The 19,305-nt window shown below is 39.0% G+C and overlaps 1 protein-coding gene and 1 long non-coding RNA gene across 3 annotated transcripts in view; one reads left to right on the top strand and one right to left on the bottom strand.

Annotated features, from left to right (window-relative positions):
• The window catches only part of LOC134803742 (synaptotagmin-7), an 862,565-nt gene that overhangs the window by 579,507 nt on the left and 263,753 nt on the right, over positions 1-19,305 (bottom strand). For both annotated transcript variants that reach the window (XM_063776562.1, XM_063776563.1), the window contains exon 2: positions 4,255-4,403. In XM_063776562.1, coding sequence (XP_063632632.1) covers positions 4,255-4,397 — 143 coding nt within the window. In that variant the 5' untranslated portion in view covers positions 4,398-4,403. The remainder of the gene's footprint in view (positions 1-4,254; positions 4,404-19,305) is intronic.
• On the top strand, positions 2,279-9,448 carry LOC134803835 (uncharacterized). The gene is made up of 2 exons (XR_010146034.1): positions 2,279-2,310; positions 9,304-9,448. It is a non-coding gene; the product is annotated as an uncharacterized LOC134803835 (long non-coding RNA).

The following is a 19,305-nucleotide window of genomic DNA, read 5'->3' as shown; positions in this document are numbered from 1 at the left end:
TCTATGGATTCAACGAACATTGCAAGAACGTTGCAAGTTCAATAAAAGGCAGCTTTATATAGTGAATGTAAATACTAAGTTAAGTATTTTCAAGTCTTCAGTGACCGCTAGCCTAGCAAGTTACTTAGCAACTAACAAACTTAGCATCCGACTTAAGTTGGCCGTTTGACAACTTGATACTTAGCAGGTAAGCTACTGGAGTTTGGACTACTTAGGGCTTGTGCACAAATCACGCGAGGATCGATAGGGGGAGGGGGGTTCACGAAAAAATCACGATAGATCACGTTGGGGGAGAAGGGATTTAAGGACGTGTATTTTTCTACAGTGAACGAAACTAAGAAAAAAAACCTACCACATGAATAGAAACTTTTTCCCGGTTTCGTTAAACAAAAATCTTCACTCTGCACTTCAAAATAGCGAATCTATTTAACGAAAATAGAAAAATAAACATGATTTTCTAAATACAATACTATTTATCTTAAAATTAGGTCGAATGAAATAAATTCAAAAAAATACACGTGAGGTTGTGTGGGGGGAGGGGGGTAGCCAAAACCTCACCAAATATCACCAACGGGGAGGGGGGGTCAAAAAGTAGCCGAAAACACCTCGCGTGATTTGTGCACAACCCTTTAGGACTTATTGCCCGATTCGAACTTTAAGATACGTCAATTAATAGATCTAGAAACGATATGGATTAGATGTGTGTCAAATCAAAAGTGAGGTTTTTGTTTGAAGAAACTTCACATTTGACACTGACATATCTAATCCAAATCGTTTCCAGATCTATTAATTGACGTATCTTAAAGTTCGAATCGGGCAGTTAGTTGAGGTCTTTTCAAATGTATGGAATTTAATCCCAATTATTATAATATTTATTTTTTTCATTGTAAAATCACAAAATACAAAAACAATTTTCAACTTTTCAAGTTGCAATGGATATTATCACCACACCTTATAAAACAAAGTCCCCCGCAGCGTCTGTCTGTTTGTGTGTCTGTATGTTCGCGATAAACTCAAAAACTACCGAATGGATTTTCACGCGGGTTTGATCTATCAATAGAGTAATTCTTGAGGAAAATTTAGGTGATGTTTTGTTAAGGTTTTGTGTAACCCGTGCGAAGTCGGGGCGGGTCGCTAGTAAAAAGTATCAAGTTGATTGATTACTTAGTGCTGTCACCGTAAAATTGTAAAAGTCGTTAGATTATAATCTACCTAGCGAGATTGTAAACTGTCGAAAGATTGTGTACCGTAACTTAGTGATTACAATTTTACGGATTGTTTTTCGGTAGATTATAATCTATCGATGAGAAACCGTAAAATTGTGAACCGACACACGACGAAACGCACCTCGTGCGCTGATTGGTCGGTCTTACGGTAGGCTGTTCTGTGTCCATAGAGTTAAGAATCAAACACGGGTATCAGTCATATAAATCAAATACGCTTCAAATATTGTGTTATCAAGTATGTATTTATTATTAAGTAGAGAATCAATAATTCTGACACTATGTAAGAAAAAATAGTAACAAAATAATAAAATCAGAAACGTCAATTTCTCGTGAAAGGAAAAAATTATACAATAATAATAAGAGAGTCGGTCAGGGTCTCCGTCTCCGGCGTGTCTTCGTCGGTCGGAGTGGACCTCAAGGGGACCCAGGACCAGGACTCTCAGCTCTGGCTTGCCTTCATTAGCCGTCCAGAGGGGAGTCGTCAGAGCTATATGCTCCAGGGGTGGAAGTGCTAAAGGGCATAAAGCCCCGAGTAACTTCGGAAAAGCGCAGCACACCTCACGACACCCCTGAGCCACTCACGCCGGTGTTGCGCCTGGCCGTCTTTACGACGGCGCATCAGGTTTCCATCTAACTAGTGGCGAGTCATCCCCTGCCTCGATAACTTGTGCGAGCAATGTTATGGCAGGTGTCCGGCCTCCTTTGCAATAGCCCAGTCTTTTTTCCACCCAACCTTAAACCATAGACCAGTACTATGTCCATATTCTCTACAATAGCTTCAAATGCCTGCTGAAACCGGTTCAAGGGTATCTATTGATGTACCCGTGAATGGGTTTCAGCAGGCGTTCTACATGACATCAAACCTCTCCAAATGGCCTCCACGTGTTGGATCTATATCCCCACGCACACCTTATAAATGACCGAGCTCGAAAGACCCGAGAGTATTAAAACCGAGCTACAAATAATAATTTCAGTGAACGGTCTAATAGCGAAGAGTCTCGACGAAAATCTTGAGAGACCCTCACTAGGTGGTTGGATCAAGGGTCAGATTCAGAAGGCGGTGATCCTGGACACGGCGCGGATAGTCCGCCGGTTCCTCTCTCTGCAGCCCTGACCACCGGCAGTTTGGGCCTTGCCCCGCTGCTGGCGGCATCCTAGCTTAGGTTTTTATAATGTGATTATATGTATTTTTTATTGTTTTGTAAGTGTTTTTATATTTTACTTTTACTTATATTCATATTATAAATCACCTAGCCTACGAAGGATGATGAATAAACGTCCCACTGCGGGGCACAGGCCTCCTCTTATGGCTATAGTCCCCACGCTAGCCCAATGCGGATTGGTGACTTAACATATACCTACCATTTCCTCGCGATGTTTTCCTTCACCGAAAAGCTAGTGGTAAATATCAAATGATATTTAGTACTCGTACATAAGTTCTGAAAAACTCATTCGTACGAGCCAGGATTTGAACCCCCGACCTCCAGATTGTAAGTCGGACGTCATTTCCACTTGGCCACCACCGCTACAACAAGACTATATGGACTCATAAACGTAACAATACGTAAAATAAAAAATCAGAAACGCAGAAATATTTCCCCTCTTTATTATCATTTCATATCATATCATATCATTTCTTTGGTTAATCAGATATTAATTTTAGTTCTGCAACATATCATGTAACTAATTTTAAAGTTGGTATTTAGTAATTTCCAACACGAAATCAATTTAAAGTAATCAAAACACTGTTTACATTCGACAACAGATCTATGTATTTATTAACACTAAAATATGGCGGCGCGCGGCTCACGACGTTCAACCAATCAGCGTTCGAGGCGCGTTCCTTCGTACGCCAGTTCACAATATGACGGTTTCACTTCGATAGATTATAATCTACCGAAAAATAAAGCGTTAAATTGTAAGCAGTATGTTATGGTACACAATATTTCGACAGTTTACAATCTCCCTAGTTAGATTATAAACTAACGCCTTTTACAATTTAACGGTGACAGTACTATTTCAATCTAATTTTAAATACCTAAACACCATTTTCAACGACCCGCTCTGCGGGTTGTCTGTACGTAGGCACTTTTCGCTATATGGGGCATTATCTATGAAAAGGGACCTTATTGTCGATGGCGCTAACGCCGCACAGCGTCGCGCGGCATTGTATTTATATCGGAGCATGGTTAATAATGGCGTAAGCGCCATCGACAATAAGGTCCCTTTTCATAAATAACGTCACATATATAGTTTTTCCCGTATCGGCTAACCTCGTAGCGCTAGCTATTGACGTAAATATTAAGGACCGGCCTTACGGGCACTAAAAATGGTACTAGTTCAGCGGTGTCACTCACGAATTCGAGCCAATAGTGCAGTCTAATGCAATTAGTTGCGACCAATCGCGCGCGTGATGCGAACTCATCAACCAATCGCGTTGCAGCGGTGTCACACCGCTGTACTGGCCCCATTCATGCCCCATTCTTATTGCCCGTAAAGTACAGATATGAATGTTGTGTTCGAAATTTGAATCACATAAATCGACGTTATTATTATTCAAAAATAAAATTTTCAGGTTTTTAATGCATCATCTGCTTAATGATATGTGTGTAAAAAAACCGGACAAAGGCGAGTCGGACTTGCCCACCGAGGGTTCCGTACTTTTTAGTATTTGTTGTTATAGCGGCAACAGAAATACATCATCTGTGAAAATGTCAACTCTCTAATCTATCACGGTTCATGAGATACAGCCTGGTGACAGGCAGACAGACAGACAGACAGACAGACGGACAGACGGACAGACGGACAGACGGACAGACGGACAGACGGACAGACGGACAGACGGACAGACGGACAGACGGACAGACGGACAGACGGACAGACGGACAGACGGACAGACGGACAGACAGACAGACACTGAGACAGACAGACGGACAGACGGACAGTGGAGTTTTAGTAATAGGGTCCCGTTTTTACCCTTTGGGTACGGGACCCTAACAACTAAATAATTTCACAGGATTACACTTACCTAATGGCGCAACTCGTGCCGTCCTCATCGTCCTCTCTCTTTCTCCTCCGCCGCCGCATATACAAGTACGCGGCGAGTGCGAAAAGGACGGCTATAGCGCCGCAGCTCAGTATCACCACCAACACCACATCACGTTTCTTCATTGTGAACTGAAACAAAAAAAATTTTTGTTAAATATGTAATTTTTGATAAGTACCAGCTTTTGTCGCTTACATGTACGTTTCTTACAACAGACAACTACAGGGGCCCACTGATTAACAGTCCGCCTGACGGTATCGGCCTGTCAGTTAGAACAATATTTTGACAGTTCCGAACAACTGACACAAATCACGCGAGGTTCGATAGTGGAGGGGGAGTCACGAAAAAATCACGATAGATCACGTTGAGGGAAAGAGACCTCAAGTGTATTTTTCTACAGTGAACGAAACTACGAAAAAATACATACCACATGAGTAGATACTTTTTTTCGGTTTCGTTAAACATAAATCTTCACTCCGCACTTCAAAATAGCGAGTTTGTTTAACGAAAATAGAAAAATAAACAAGATTTACTATATACTATACTATTTATCTTAAAATTAGGTCGAATAATAATTTCAATAAAATACACGTGAGGATATCTGGGGGAGGGGAGTAGCCAAAAACCTCACCAAATATCACAAGAGGGAGTTCTAACAAACCCAAACACAAATTAATAATATGTAATGTTAGGAAATGTTCAATAATTTTGATAGGGGTTGCTCCCCATGTCCCTTAGTTCTAATAATCTTAAAAAATGTAAGATTAGTTCTAAGTTGATTGTATTTTTTTCTTTTTTTTTTTAATAAACAGTTTAAATTTTAAAACAGTATAAATTTTAATTTTTTTTTTAAATAGATTGCGTTGTTTTATAACAGAGTTCCTATGGCCACCTCCTGTCTCCATCATCAGATCAGCTCGATGGTACCATAATATTGCATTGTCACCCGACTTACATATTATGTATTGTGAAGTACTTATGTATCATCTCAATCGAATAATGGGAAGCTAGAGTTAGACCAAGAAAAGTCTGCAACGATTTTGATAGCATACGCAGTGCAAGTGTTATTTTCACGTCATAATTTCATAGAAGTTTGACGTTTAAAATAACACTTTTACTGCATGTGCTATCACCTATCAAAATTGCACACTTATATTGGTCTAATGGCGCCCAACGTGGGGCCAAAATAACAGCTCAAGTGTACACTAGTAATATTTCGTCAGATGACAAGCAAAAGGCACTAATTACTAAAAAAAATTAAACAAAAATCGTCCTTCTTTTAGTACTAATATAGTTACGGTATGGCTTTGAACTTGCGGTGGTACATAGTGTTTTTAAAGTTTGCTTGTCACCCGACGATTTGCCCCGAACATATTAAAATACATTGCAAGATAAATAAAAGCTTGTAAAATGTACTTTAATAACATTTTTAAATATGCGGTCCAAATTTAGTTTTCACATTTTTAAGAAAATGCTTTAACAAAAAATTGTATTTTTTTTAATTCCAGCGGCCCGGAAAGAGTACAAATTAGGTACGCCAACAATTTATGTGAAATTACAAGAAAACCTTTGAGAATTTCACTAACGGCACACAATTTGGCTTACATCCAAAATTCTACACTAATCCTCAAAAGGACGTAACCGCCATGTTATTCCAAACAACATACGCTCTTTGATAAAATAAAATTGACGTGCGCTTGCCGCGTTGCATACAAAGTTAGATACTGCGACCGCTTGAGCGCTTATTTCAATACAAATAAAGTTGAAATTACCTTAATAACTCGTTGCAACCTAAATTCACAAGCAAATTTACATAATGCGAATGCGTCAGATCTTAAGCAGTTGAATTAAAGTTGAAATTGGATCAGCCGTGTGTGCTGCATACGATTAATGCATACGGTAGGAATTCAATTTAGCGAAACAGTTGGTTTAGGCGCTAAACCGTTAATAATTTGTGGTGCTTAATGTTTGCGTTTATAGTTGTGAAGTTCACACAATTTGGCTATAGATGGCGCTGTAAAAACTATAGCAATTTCTACATCACGCTAACGGTTTTTTCATTCCACGTCGATGGCAAACAAGCGTAAGCGATCAACGTAGCCTATGAACGCCTCTGCAGGTTCACGGGTGTGTGTGTGCGTTACTCTTTAAAAACTTTTCTGCAGTTGTTATCTGAATGTCACCTTAAGATGGAGGTGGTTTTGTGGTAGGACTTAATATATACCTAACTTGTTTTTAGGGCTCCGTACCGAAAGGGTAAAAACGGGACCCTATTACTAAGACTCCGCTGTCCGTCTGTCTGTCTGTCCGTCCGTCTATCTATCACCAGGCTGTAACTCATGAACCGTGATAGCTAGACAGTTGAAATTAACACAGACGATGTATTTCTGTTGCCGCTATAACAACAAATACTAAAAACAGAATAAAATAAATATATAAGTGGGGCTCCCATACAACAAACGTGATTTTTTGCCGTTTTTTGCGTTATGGTACCCAGGTAGGCACCCTTCGTGCGCGAGTCCGACTCGCACTTGGCCGGTTTTTCATCATGTTTTCTATAAAAACTTTGTTACTTGCCTCTGGTTGATAGACCCAATTATGTGCCGCGTCGTTAAAAAGTTAAAAAGTGTTTTATATACTGAAAAATTTTGCACCAGGGCGTGTTATTTAATAAAAGAACGTTGTATTAAAAACATTTTACTTAGAAAACAGGAAACCGGATTAATCCCAATAAGGCCTTTATTGGGATTAATCCGGTTTCCTCACGATGTTTTACCCTCTGCGTTGAAAGGTCAGATGGCAGTCGCTTTCGTAAAAACTAGTGCCTACGTTAATTCTTGGGATTGGTTGCCAAGCGGACCCCAGGCTCCCATGAGCCGTGGCAAAATGCCTAGATAACACGAGGAAGATGACTTTATTAAAATTAAAGTCGAATATTTTACGAAATTCAATCGAGTTTCTTTAGTAAAGCTTTTCAATAATAAATGCAAGGCGCGGCGTGCATCTCGAGAATGCATCCGTACGGTAATGGAAATATGAGAGTATGATGTTGAACAAATTCCTAGCGTATTATTACTACTAATTTTGACCGAGCGTTAGTGAAGCTCTCCGTTTCAGCTTGGGCAGAAATCCATACTAATATTATAAATGCGGAAGTGTGTCTGTCTGTTACCTCTTCACGTTTAAACCGCTGAACCGAAATTTAGTAGAAATTTGGTATGGAGATATTTCGAGTCCCGAAGAAGGACATAGGGTAGTTTTTAATCACAGAAATCACCCTGTCTCTCCTTCTTCCTCGCGTTATCCCGGCATTTTTGCCACGGCTCATAGGGGCCTGGGGTCCGCTTGACAACAGAAATCACCCTTTAAGGGGCTGAAAAGGGGGGTGTATGGGGAATCGATAAAAAGCAGATTGGATAAAAAATAAGCTACCCAAATTACTAACTCCACGCAGACGAAGTCGCGGGCAAAAATACTTTCTTAGTGTCCGGATGATCTCTTCTACAGGTCGTATTTCTTAACCGAATCTTGTGAAATTTTGATAAACACTATCCTTTGTACAGTCACCTGCAATAATATGTTACTCTTCGAAGGCCGCAAAAATATATGACACGTTCTTATGGCTCTACAAATAAGATCGTGTCAGATATTTTTGCGTCCTTCGTTGTGTAACATACTATTGCAGGTGACTGTACCATCGCCCGCACTGTTAATTGACAGTTCGTAAACCTTATTACAAAAGGCATAAAGTCCACCGATGGACAGTTAACAGTGTTGCTGTTTGTACAGTCGCCATCAAATATTTCGGAGCTGCCAAGGTGCTCAAAATATCTAAACACGCACTCTAGCGCCTTGACAATAGAGGCGTGTTCAGATATTTGTGAGCACCTTGGCAGCTCCGATATATCTGATGGCGACTGTACTTCCTGGGGCCTCAAACTATGTCTGTAGGTAGGTACAGTCGCCATCAGATATATCGGAGCGGCCAAGGTGTTCACAATATCTGAACACGCGCTCTAACGCCCTGACAATAGAGGCGTGTTCCGATATTTGTGAGCACCTTGGCCGCTCCGATATATCTGATGGCGACTGTACCAAATTTTATCTTAATTGTTTCAGCGTGAAGAGGTAACAGACAGGCAGACAGACAGAGTTTCTTTCTCAGAGTGATTCTTGAGGAAGGTTTAGGTGTATAGGTAATTTGTTAAGGTTTTGTGTAACCCGTGCGAAGCCGAGTCGCTAGTTAAATAAGTAGATAGTACTCGTAGGAATAAACTAGTAGGTACCTTGCTTCACAAGACGCTCGGGAAAAGGCTGAGGGAGGCAACGGGCGACCCCCGCGCGGGCAGCTTTCTCGCGCAGAGAATTGCCATCGCAATCCAGCGCGGGAACGCTGCCTGCGTGTTGGGCACCCTCCCGAAGGCACCAAATTTTGATAGGTATTTTTAATTTTTAGTTTTAGCTATTTTAATTGTAGTTAGTTTTAGTTTTATATTCCTGTTTATGTCTTTTAGTGATTTATATTAATAAATATAAAAATTATTGTACATGTACATACTTAGTAAATAAATATGTAGTAGAATTTCTGGCCGAATGGTGTAGTGTTTCGGAGGTTCAGGGGCAAACTGCCGAATCCGACACAAGAGCAGATGATTCAACGGAGCCACGCCGTTCTGTCGCCAAAATAGTGTTTATTTTTTAAGTTAATTAAATTTATATGTATGTGGTAATATGGGCCTTGGTGCCTGAATAAATAAAAATTGTATACCTGTAAACGAGCAATTCTTGTATATAACTATATTTATTTATATAAGTATATATATTTCGGGGATCTCGGAAACGGCTCTAACGATTTCGATTAAATTTGCTATATGAGGGTTTTCGGGGGCGAAAAATCGATCTAGCTAGGTTTTATCTTTGAGAAAACGCGCCTCATTGAGTTTTTATATGTTTTCCGAGCAATGCTCGGTCTCCTAGATATAATAATAATAAAAAGCTTGTAGCCTGACCACCGGCAGCTTGGGCCCAAAGCCCCGCTGCCGGCGGCACCCTAGGTTAGGTTTTTTATAATGTGTTTATATGTATTTTTTATTGTTTTGTAAGTGTTTTTATATTTTACTTTTATATTCATATTGTAAATAACCTAACTTAAGACGAAAAATAAATAAAGAATAAAAAGCTTGTAGTAAACATAATTTCTTCACAACATCTTGCAAACGCAATATTTATTTCATCTTACTCCGCGTTATATTGAAACACGCAGCTGCCAACGTCTGCCTTTGGGCATATTGATTTCTAGATAATAATGAAAATGTTGGGTTATGGAGTGAAAATATTGAAAAGCTTATTAAACGTACTAGTGTTCGACATGCTAATGCCCAATAGATGACACCTTGGTGTCACCGCTATTGACAATGACTTGAGATTCAAGATGATATGTACTGGGACCGCGTCGAGCACCAGTACGTTTACCTTACCTTTATAAAATTAAATATCATACTGTTAAACGAGCAATTCTTGTATAATATTTATTTATATATTTCAGGGATCTCGGAAACGCGTTTTTTAAGGGCTTTAAATGGCTTTAACAATTTCGATTAAATTTGCTATATGGAAGTTTTCCGGGGGCGAAAAATCGATGAGAGTTTTATCTCTGGGAAAGAGCGCATATTTAATTTTTTATACGTTTTCCGAGCAAAGCTCGGTCACCCAGATATTTAATTAAAACGTTCAAAAAAACCCTCCGCTATATATGCCAAAAAAATCCATTAAGTATTGCCAAAAACGCCTAACATCATTTTACAAAAGAGTTGATACTCTTCAAAGTGCTGGATCGATTTCTATAGCTGGGCATTTTCACTTAAAAGTGTACCATTTACTTTTTTTCGAAAATCCATCAACTTTTGGGTTATTTCTACTCAGAATCACGAGAAACGTAAAAAAATGTGTCCCAAAAAAAATGTACAGTTTCGTAACGCATTTTCACTTACATTTTGTAAGGACCATTACAAAACTGACACCCAAAATTTGTATGAAAAACTGAGGACCCTTTTTTCTTTGTCTCATTCAATAGTAATCGTGATTCTGAGACTAAATAACCCAAAATTTGGTGGTTTTCGAAAAAAAGTAAATGGTATCATTTTTTCTGTAAACACCCATCAAACAATGCTAATTTGTCCATCCGTTGGAGAGCTACAATACCACAGACAGACAGACATTGGTGTCAAACATAACACGAGGAGTATTATAAGGGGCATTATCTATGAAAAGGGACCTTGTTGTCGATGGCGCTTACGCCGCACAGCGTCGCGCGGCATTGTATTTATATCAGAGCATAGTTAATAATGGCGTAAGCGCCATCGACAATAAGGTCCATATTCATAGAAAACGTCACATATATGGATGCTGATAAGCAATAATGTGTCAACCCACAAAAACTAAAAAAATGAGATTTTAATGCCATATTGTAGCTAGTCCGAACGACAACATTTTGCAAAAATGACCTTAATGATTTGAAATATATAAATATTCCAAAATAATGAAAAAAGTTAACACAAATCCGTTAACACGTGCTGTCTGTTTTGCATTAATGCGTTTAGTACCTTAACTTATTGCAGTAATGGGCAGAACGCATACTAAAATGTCAATAATGTCTTAAGAGAGGTTAACTCATTATTGCGGAAATCACATTCCGTTAGTTCTGTTTTGCCAGAAGCGTGTATGAAGGTAAATGTACTAAAAATTGTGTCTATAATAAGAATTTTACGATTTAAGTGTACAAATCTGTTAATTGTTGCGGTTTTTATGAGGTAAATACTAATGCTGATCGAAATAAGGTATTTAAAAAGTGTAATCACACTAGTTTGTAAGGGTTTTATTTTTGAGATAAGTTTGCCAAAATAAATTAAACAAAACCGCAAAATGCTGCAGTTATTCTTAGCAATTCATTTTGAATGCCAAGTTCAACAATTTGAATGTATGCAAATTCGTAAAATAATGTTATTTTTGTAATTATAATGATTTTAAATAACTTGTTAGACTTGAATCATTCTTGCAAATAGAAAAAAATATCATATCACTGCATTATGAGGCTTGATTGATTATTGCCAAACAAAATGTAGATTAAATTAGTATTAAACAACAATAAGTTATGTGTTATAACATGTTGATTATAAGTCCAAAGGCAGATTAACACAATTAGCAAAACTGTGTTAAGTATAATGAAACGTTCTTGAGAAAGTTTCACGTCATTATGCAATTCGCAATAAACAAAAACGGGATTATTGCGACAATATGAATTTATTTCGAATATTGTAATTATAAATCACTAGTATTCATTGTATTTAAACTGATAAATTCAACAGTTGGAACAAAGTCTTTAATTTTTAGAACAAACACTCAAAAACCAACAAAAAATCTTTGGACGCCATTTTCTCAAAATGTTGCTTATGTGGGTTGACGCATTATTGCTTATCAGCATCCATATTATGTTCACGATATAACATAAACAGTGAACAAGTGTGCTGGCAAGCCTCCAGCGGCCATTACGGGCCTCTTCCGGTTCCGGTCGGGGCTAATTTGTACTAATGACCAACAAATTGTTCATACAAATAATATTTTAGTGCTTAGTAAATATTTAGATTATTCTGAACTTCTATGGGACCATAGGAAATGATATCTGTCGCAGACCGTCTATAATGAATGTGTGACGGCTGCGTTTGATGAAGTCTATGCTTGAGTGTGTTTGACTGCGATACAGTGACTTTTATTTGAATGACCCGAACAGCTTCTTTAATGGATTGGTTCCTGGCATAGTCTAATAAAACATGGTCTTCCATTCCCAGAGTGACACGGGCCTACGTCACAACAACATGGCCGCTATATATAGCGCTATCGCATATTATCATATAGCGCTGTCGCATGATGACGTAGGCCCGTGTCAGTTAGGTGACCTAGAAAAGACGGGAATGGAGTACCAGGCGGAGTATATTATTATACCATGGTTCCTGGCTGATTCTGAGGACAGCCCGAAATAAGATGGCATCCTGAGTGGAACCGTCAGTCAGATTTGATTTGGAAAGATTCGCGGTCAACCTCACTACATTCCTATAATTAATATATTATGAATTCTATCGTTTTAGCTGTGCCGTTCATGGAGTATCTTTAATTTATGTGCTCCCCGTCATATCTATGTAATTGCCTTGTTTGTAAGATATGCCATACGACTAAATAAATACGTAAATCACAATAAATGTCTCATCAATTATTAGTATAATTTGGTCAATGGTTAAATTTTTTAAAACAATTAATAGGTACCTATTCTTCTCGATTTTGATAAATCTAGATTATTCAATCGCCTTTGTCTTTATTAGTCATATTACTAACAGGCCAATTCAAACGAACATTTTCTAAGTGGCCAGTCCAGGAATTTTCAGTATGCCCTTAGTATCAGAATGACATCTAACTGATTGCAGCACAATTTTTTTTTTGTTACTGATACCTACTTTATTAATTTAATATTTTACTGAGACAATCTATAATATTCCGCATTAAGAATGCAGTAAAATCATCATTCTCTATAGGCCTAGCTTCCCTCCTTGCCGTATCCGGCAATGGCGACTCCATCAACAATTCTTATCCGGATTATGAAATGCCCTTATGAGGCTCTCAAAACCAAACTTTGTCTTGAAGATGCGGTCACACGATGCGTAATGGAGTTGTCGAGTCGAGTTGCGGGTGTATGTGTAGGAGGGCTTAGGTCGCGTCTTGCGGAGATGACGCTTAGCATCTAGGTCTTCCAGACGCTGCGGCTCAAATTGATTGTTATAGGCCTAACGATGCTTGTAATCAATCAAATAATTCCTAATTAGAAAATATGCCTTCAACTGGTTACTGTGTACCGACTTTATTTACTGACTTTCAAAACAATCATTACGCATGACCGATTCACCCTTGGCCGTTTTTACAAACAGACTGGCCCCTTGTTTACAAACGAGTGATTAATTACCCTGATTGCTCAAATAAACCATTATATAATCAATAATTATCCTATCATTATTATGTTATTTATCAGCTCTTTTGACTTATCTTGGTTACGTAATGTCAAGTCTTAGTTACGGACATATACTATGGGGTGGCAGTACAACCGCTCCCAAAGTGTTTACCCTTCAAAGAAAATGCATGCGTCGACTCTGTCTAGCAAAACAAACTGTCTAAGTATTCATATTATGCACAAACATTTATAACTATCTCCCTAAAGAACAGAATCCCACAATTTAAATCAAAACTGTTTAAATATAGTCGGTAAATAAAGGTAATAAAATAAATTCGCGATAGACCCGTCTTTAAATGTGAGTTAATAATGGGCCCCGTGCATGAACTATAGGGGGCAGCATAGGAGCCGTCAGATATTTGGCGCGAGGCGTAAATGTGTCGTTTATGCTTCCGATGTAGCCCACAAGAGGGCAGAACCTACTATGCACAAGGAAACGTACCGACGAGAACGGTAGATGGTAGCACTTGCTTTGGCAATGTACATGTGCACATATGTTTTCCCCCAACGCGCACGGTCCCTATATGTGTTTAGGTAGTGTTTAGAATAGCCTTATTTCAGGAGGTTCAAACAGTCCGTGATGGACATTAATGTCATTAATGTCATAACAGAGAATGACATTAAATCCTGATAAGGAACTCTAAAACATCCCATTTTGCTATTGTGAGAAATCCATTTACTACGTTACAGTTACAACCTTGGTTGTAAACACACAAATTGGCAATACCCCGCCCTTTACCCTAAATCACAAAACATCCTATCTCCCTACCAAACACTTAGCAGATAAGACCTTTTTATACAGCGCTGACGAAAATCTTAATTTCCAAAACGGCGTATCTCCTTAGATATTACTTGGCAGTTACGCCATTTCTTAAATGAGGTGCGAAGAAAAGGTGCGACTGACTGCGTCATGCCGCAGCGGAGCATCGACCCGAGACAGTTGTAACGAGCGAGTGTACTTGTACGAGTTACTGGAATGAGCAAGTAAGGATCATTTTCTTTTTGAAGTTTTTGAAGTTTCGAGGGCCCTTGCGGATACACTTCGACCCATAGGGATCTTTTGTTTGGAAGTAAGGATCATTTTTTACCGTTTCTAAATAAATATTTATAGCTCGGTGAGCTGTAGACCTCGCGAACCCATTATAAAAAAAAACAAAAGCAGAATCTACTAAAAATATATACCTACTTAACTGACGCTCTGGCCACGTGGTCCTGTCTCCACGGTGGTGCCTTTGTCCTATCAATCGGACCACATGATTTTTTTTTCCTATTACCTAGTTCGATTAATCGGACTACAAGGAATTGTAATTCAGCTTTGTCCTACCTATCAGACCAAATGAACTCAAAATCATTATCGTACAATAAAATAATTATGTCGATTACGGCGCTCGCTGGCCGCTGCCGTGGCACGCTCGCTTCGCTCGCTCGGCTTCGCTCACTGTTTTGGTCACAGGTCACCTAACACACTCCTCCTCGCTTTGCTCGTCGTCGCACCTATCTAGACTCTGTGCAGTATGCAGGTCGCGTTACTCATATCTAGAACGCGTGATCCGATTAGTGGGGCCACGCGTTCTAAGACAATAACAGTTTCTAATAATCCGATTACTTAATCGGACCAACAGGAAATCAAAAGTTTAGGTCGTACTAGTAGGACCACGTGGCCCAAAAAATGATAGTTTCAATAGTCCGATTGGTCAATCGGACCAGTCGGAAAAAAAAGTTCATTTGGTCCGATTGGTAGGACAAAGGCAGTAGGACCACGTGGCCAGAGTGGGAGAAAATTATGAATGAATTCATTGATAAAGACGCTATGCACTTTTACGGCTGATGGTACGTCTACACGATACTGGTTTCACGTCGCGTCTTAACACTGGCTTTTATTTTATCAAAACCATTTTGGAATACGCTGTATACATGCCTACATGAATTCCATTTATGCTTCCAGTTTTTTCAGTTGTGTCAGGCGTGGCTTAATTCGGAGTAATTCGGCATTAATTACTAGATGGTAATTTTTTTCAAGGTGGTAATATTTTCTGCTTTACTATAGGCAAAGAGAATAAAGTCTATAGAGACGGATTGTCAAAGTAAATTTACTGCCACTGTAAATTTACTGCCATCTTTCGACAGAACATAAAACTGTTAGAACGCCATTTGACTTTGATCCTTATTCTTTCAGTGATATGTGTTAACACATTCATTGCCAGTAAGTGCTACGGGTTATGCTCGTAGCGCGTAGCCACGGATTTGCCGTATGTAGCGCGTAGTCGCTACGAACAGTGAACTCCCCTAGGGAGTCGCTGGCAATGAATGTGTTAACTTATTAAATATTAATATTCACGCCATCTACTCGACTATAGGCCAAAGGTGTGGTTCCATGTTTTCGAGCGACGGCACCACAACCTTCAACCTATGCTCGAGTAGATGGCGTGAATATAAAATTTTTAAAAGTTAACGCATATCAGTTAAAGAATAAGGATCAAAGTCAAATGGCGTTCAAACAGGTTTAATCTTCTGTCGAAAGATGGCAGTAAATGAACTGTAGCTACATAATTTACCGTGACAGTAACTCTCTTCTTCAAATCCTCTTTGCTATAGGTAATTAAATCTATAGGTAATCATCTGAAAAGTCAATCAAAATTCAAGTAGGTAAATCAAATCTCCCTCGTACTTGTTCGAGTAACTCTACTAAACTACTTGCAAGCGAGTGAACTCGCTCGTTCAAGCGCAGCAGCGTAGATACAGAGTCAATAAATATAACAACTCGGGCAGTATTTTCACACTAGTAGATGACCCGTGGGTCTGGTTATCTTGTGTGTTTTTTTTGTTATTAAACTTATCATCTCAGCGTGGTTTTAAAGCTTTTTTTGTTGTTTGTACATACAAAACTACAAGAGTTAGACCAAGAAAAGTCTGCAGCGGATTTGATAGCCCACGCTGTGCAAGTGTTATTTTAAACGTCAAACTTCGTATAAATAACACTGGCAATGCGTGTGCTGTCAAAATGTCTGCAGACTTTTCTTGGCCTAAATCTATTTTATTAGTACTTATAACGTTTTTTAGCTACAATAACTAATGCCAGACAGATATTATATGTTAGGCACATACAGATTGTATGGGAGCGGCTTTTTGGCGGCGGATTAGTGTGACTCTTAGGGCCACTTGCACCATCCCACTACCCCGGGGTTAACAGGTTAAACCGTTAACCCAGTCTCAAATTGTACTGGTAACCATGGTAACTCCTGGTTGAACCAGTTAAACCCCGGGCTCAGACAAAACATCCTCCAGACTGAGCATAGTAGCGCTACCCCCTCTGCCACGCATACGGTAAATTTACTCCATGTTCGAGTCGAAAGTGTCTTTGTGTGACGTCCGTGAAGTCGTTCGTCGTTTGAACGGACCAATCACGGCACGGGATCTCGCTCACCTCGTCCCGCGCACCCCCGCATTTTTGGCAGCATCGGTTGCATGAAATAATTGCTCTAAACTCGGTCTAGAGGATTCCTAGTCTATGACCCCGGGTTAGTGAATGGTGCAAGTGGCCCTTAAAAATGTATTATTATTGTGTTTTTAATTTTAAAGTTCTACCACAGAATAAAATAAATAATAGTACTACCGTACAAAAAGGGACACTTCCTACACTACAAAACCGAAGTTTGACAGGGATTTAGGGACGAATCATGCTGTCCCTTTCTAATGTATGGCATCCCTTTCGGCTTTATAGGTTTGTCAAAATGTAAGTCATTATCTTATCTGTGGTTGTGCACGCAAAGGAACGTCAAGTTGTGCCAACCCTAATAATTGCTCGGAGCAATGCTGAGCCGAACGGAGCCGAGAATGCCCGAAAGGAGGAGTGTCGCCCCACTGGAACCTTTACCGGATTAGGTTATGTTAGTATCTCAAAAACAGAAAAGTCTTACTTGAGCGTTTAATTTATTTTTTGCCATTTTTATATATTGTGACCTTTTTGCCACTTTTGTGTTATTTCTACTTAGAATCACGAGCTCTTTTCTAGAGTTTTTTTTCCTATTGTGTTACCATTTACCCATACACTTTGTATGGCGGTAACAAAAAGGAGAGTTTGAAAAATGTATGGAAATTTTAGGACACTTTTTTTCTCCTATCAGGATGAAAAGGGCTCGCGATCCTGACTAGAAATAACACAAAAGTGGAAAAACAGGTCACAATATATAAAATGGCAAAAAATAAAAGAAACGCTCACTTACCTATGTAGGTCCATAGATGTCGCCTGTCACACGCAGGCGACCATCAAATCCCTCCGAGTTAAGAAATATATTGTGTATTTTGTGGAAATGGCTCCATTTCCTGATATGACATGTTAGTGGAAATATTTTCGTCTTTTCGTGACATAAATAATCTATAGTTGGCCAAACCAATTTGTCAGTCAGTAAGAACCAGGAAAACTGTACTCATCCTTTTCTTTTGGGTGCTAGTGTAAGACAAAGATAGTATGATTCTCTCTATCTATGATTGAAATGAGACAGTCGTTTGACAAACTATATGTTAGCCGGCTGGGCATCGTTGGTTCAAGTTGGTAGAGTTAGACCAAGAAAATTCTGCAGCGATTTTGATAGCACACGCAGTGCAAGTGTTATTTAAAACGTCATCATTTCATAGAAGTTTGAGGATTAAAATAACACTTTTGGACTGCGTGTACTATCAAAATCGGTTCAGACTTTTCTTGGTCTAACTCTTAGGTACTAATACGTCTCTAAGTTTAAAAATTTAGATTTAACCAAAAATTTAATTTTCGGTTCAAGTTTTTATCGCTGTTCTATTCTTTACACAGGCAACTAAAGCTCATCGAGACAATTCTAACAACCCCAAACACAATTAGTTTCTACATTTGCTACTATACGCAAGTACTACCTACTTTCGAAATGTCATTGATATGTCATAGTTTTCAATTTTATTGTTTGGTGGTCTTTAATATAATTTACAGTACTTATGCTCCTATTTTCCCGCACTAGTGCGTAAAATAGCACTTTTCGTGCGTATGTCAAAAGTTTAAAGGGCCATAATGTACTGTAAAACGTTGTACGATACACGTGCGAATAGGTAATTCGCAACTCGTGTCGATTTAAAACACTGCCTTCGGTCGTGTTTTAATTTATCGCCACTCGTTTCGAATTTCCTCTTTTCCGCACTTGTATCGTAAATAACTATTTCGTGTTACAACAACGCTATTAATTACTTTTTACGAAAAAAATGTCCTTAGCCTTGGAAAAAACCGAACAAGTGCGAGTCGGACTCTCCCACCGAGGGTTTCGTACTTTTTAGTATTTGTTGTTATAGCGGCAACAGAAATACATCATCTGTGAAAATTTCAACTGTCTAGCTATCACGGTTCATGAGATACAGCCTGGTGACAGACAGACGCACAGATAGACTGACAGTGGAGTCTTAGTAATAGAGTCCCCTTCTTACCCTTTGGGCACGGAACCCTAAAAACCACCGTGTACAGTGACACGTGTATAAAATAGTATTAGAGCAAATAAGTCAAGTGACAAAACTCTGTGTACAAAAAGCTGAAACAAATACTAAAATGGCTGACCCGATGACATCTGTCCTAAACAAATAAAATGGTATACCATCGTCCACACTATTAAGAGGGGTCTAATGTAGTTTCTAGGGTTCCGCACCCAAAGGGTAAAAACGGCACCCTATTACTAAGATTCCACTGTCCGTTTGTCTGTCACCAGGCTGTATCTCATGAACGGTGATAGATAATAAGTAGATCTTCTTCTTCTTCTTCTTCTGAAATTTTCACAGATGATGTATTCCTGTTGCCGCTATTAGTACATTTTACATCAAATACTAAAAAGTACGGAACCCTCGGTGGGCGAGTCCGACTCGGACTTGTCCGGTTTTTTATATTGATTCTTTATAGGTATGTTTTAATCAAGGGCAAATCTCATGAAAAAGTTAAAAGGATAAATCGCGAAGCGTCTGGTTGACGTAAC

The sequence above is a fragment of the Cydia splendana genome, chromosome 27, assembly GCF_910591565.1.
Source record: "Cydia splendana chromosome 27, ilCydSple1.2, whole genome shotgun sequence".
NCBI lineage: Eukaryota > Metazoa > Arthropoda > Insecta > Lepidoptera > Tortricidae > Cydia > Cydia splendana.
Note: the sequence above shows the minus strand (reverse complement) of the source record. Positions and strands in the feature narration are given on the sequence as shown.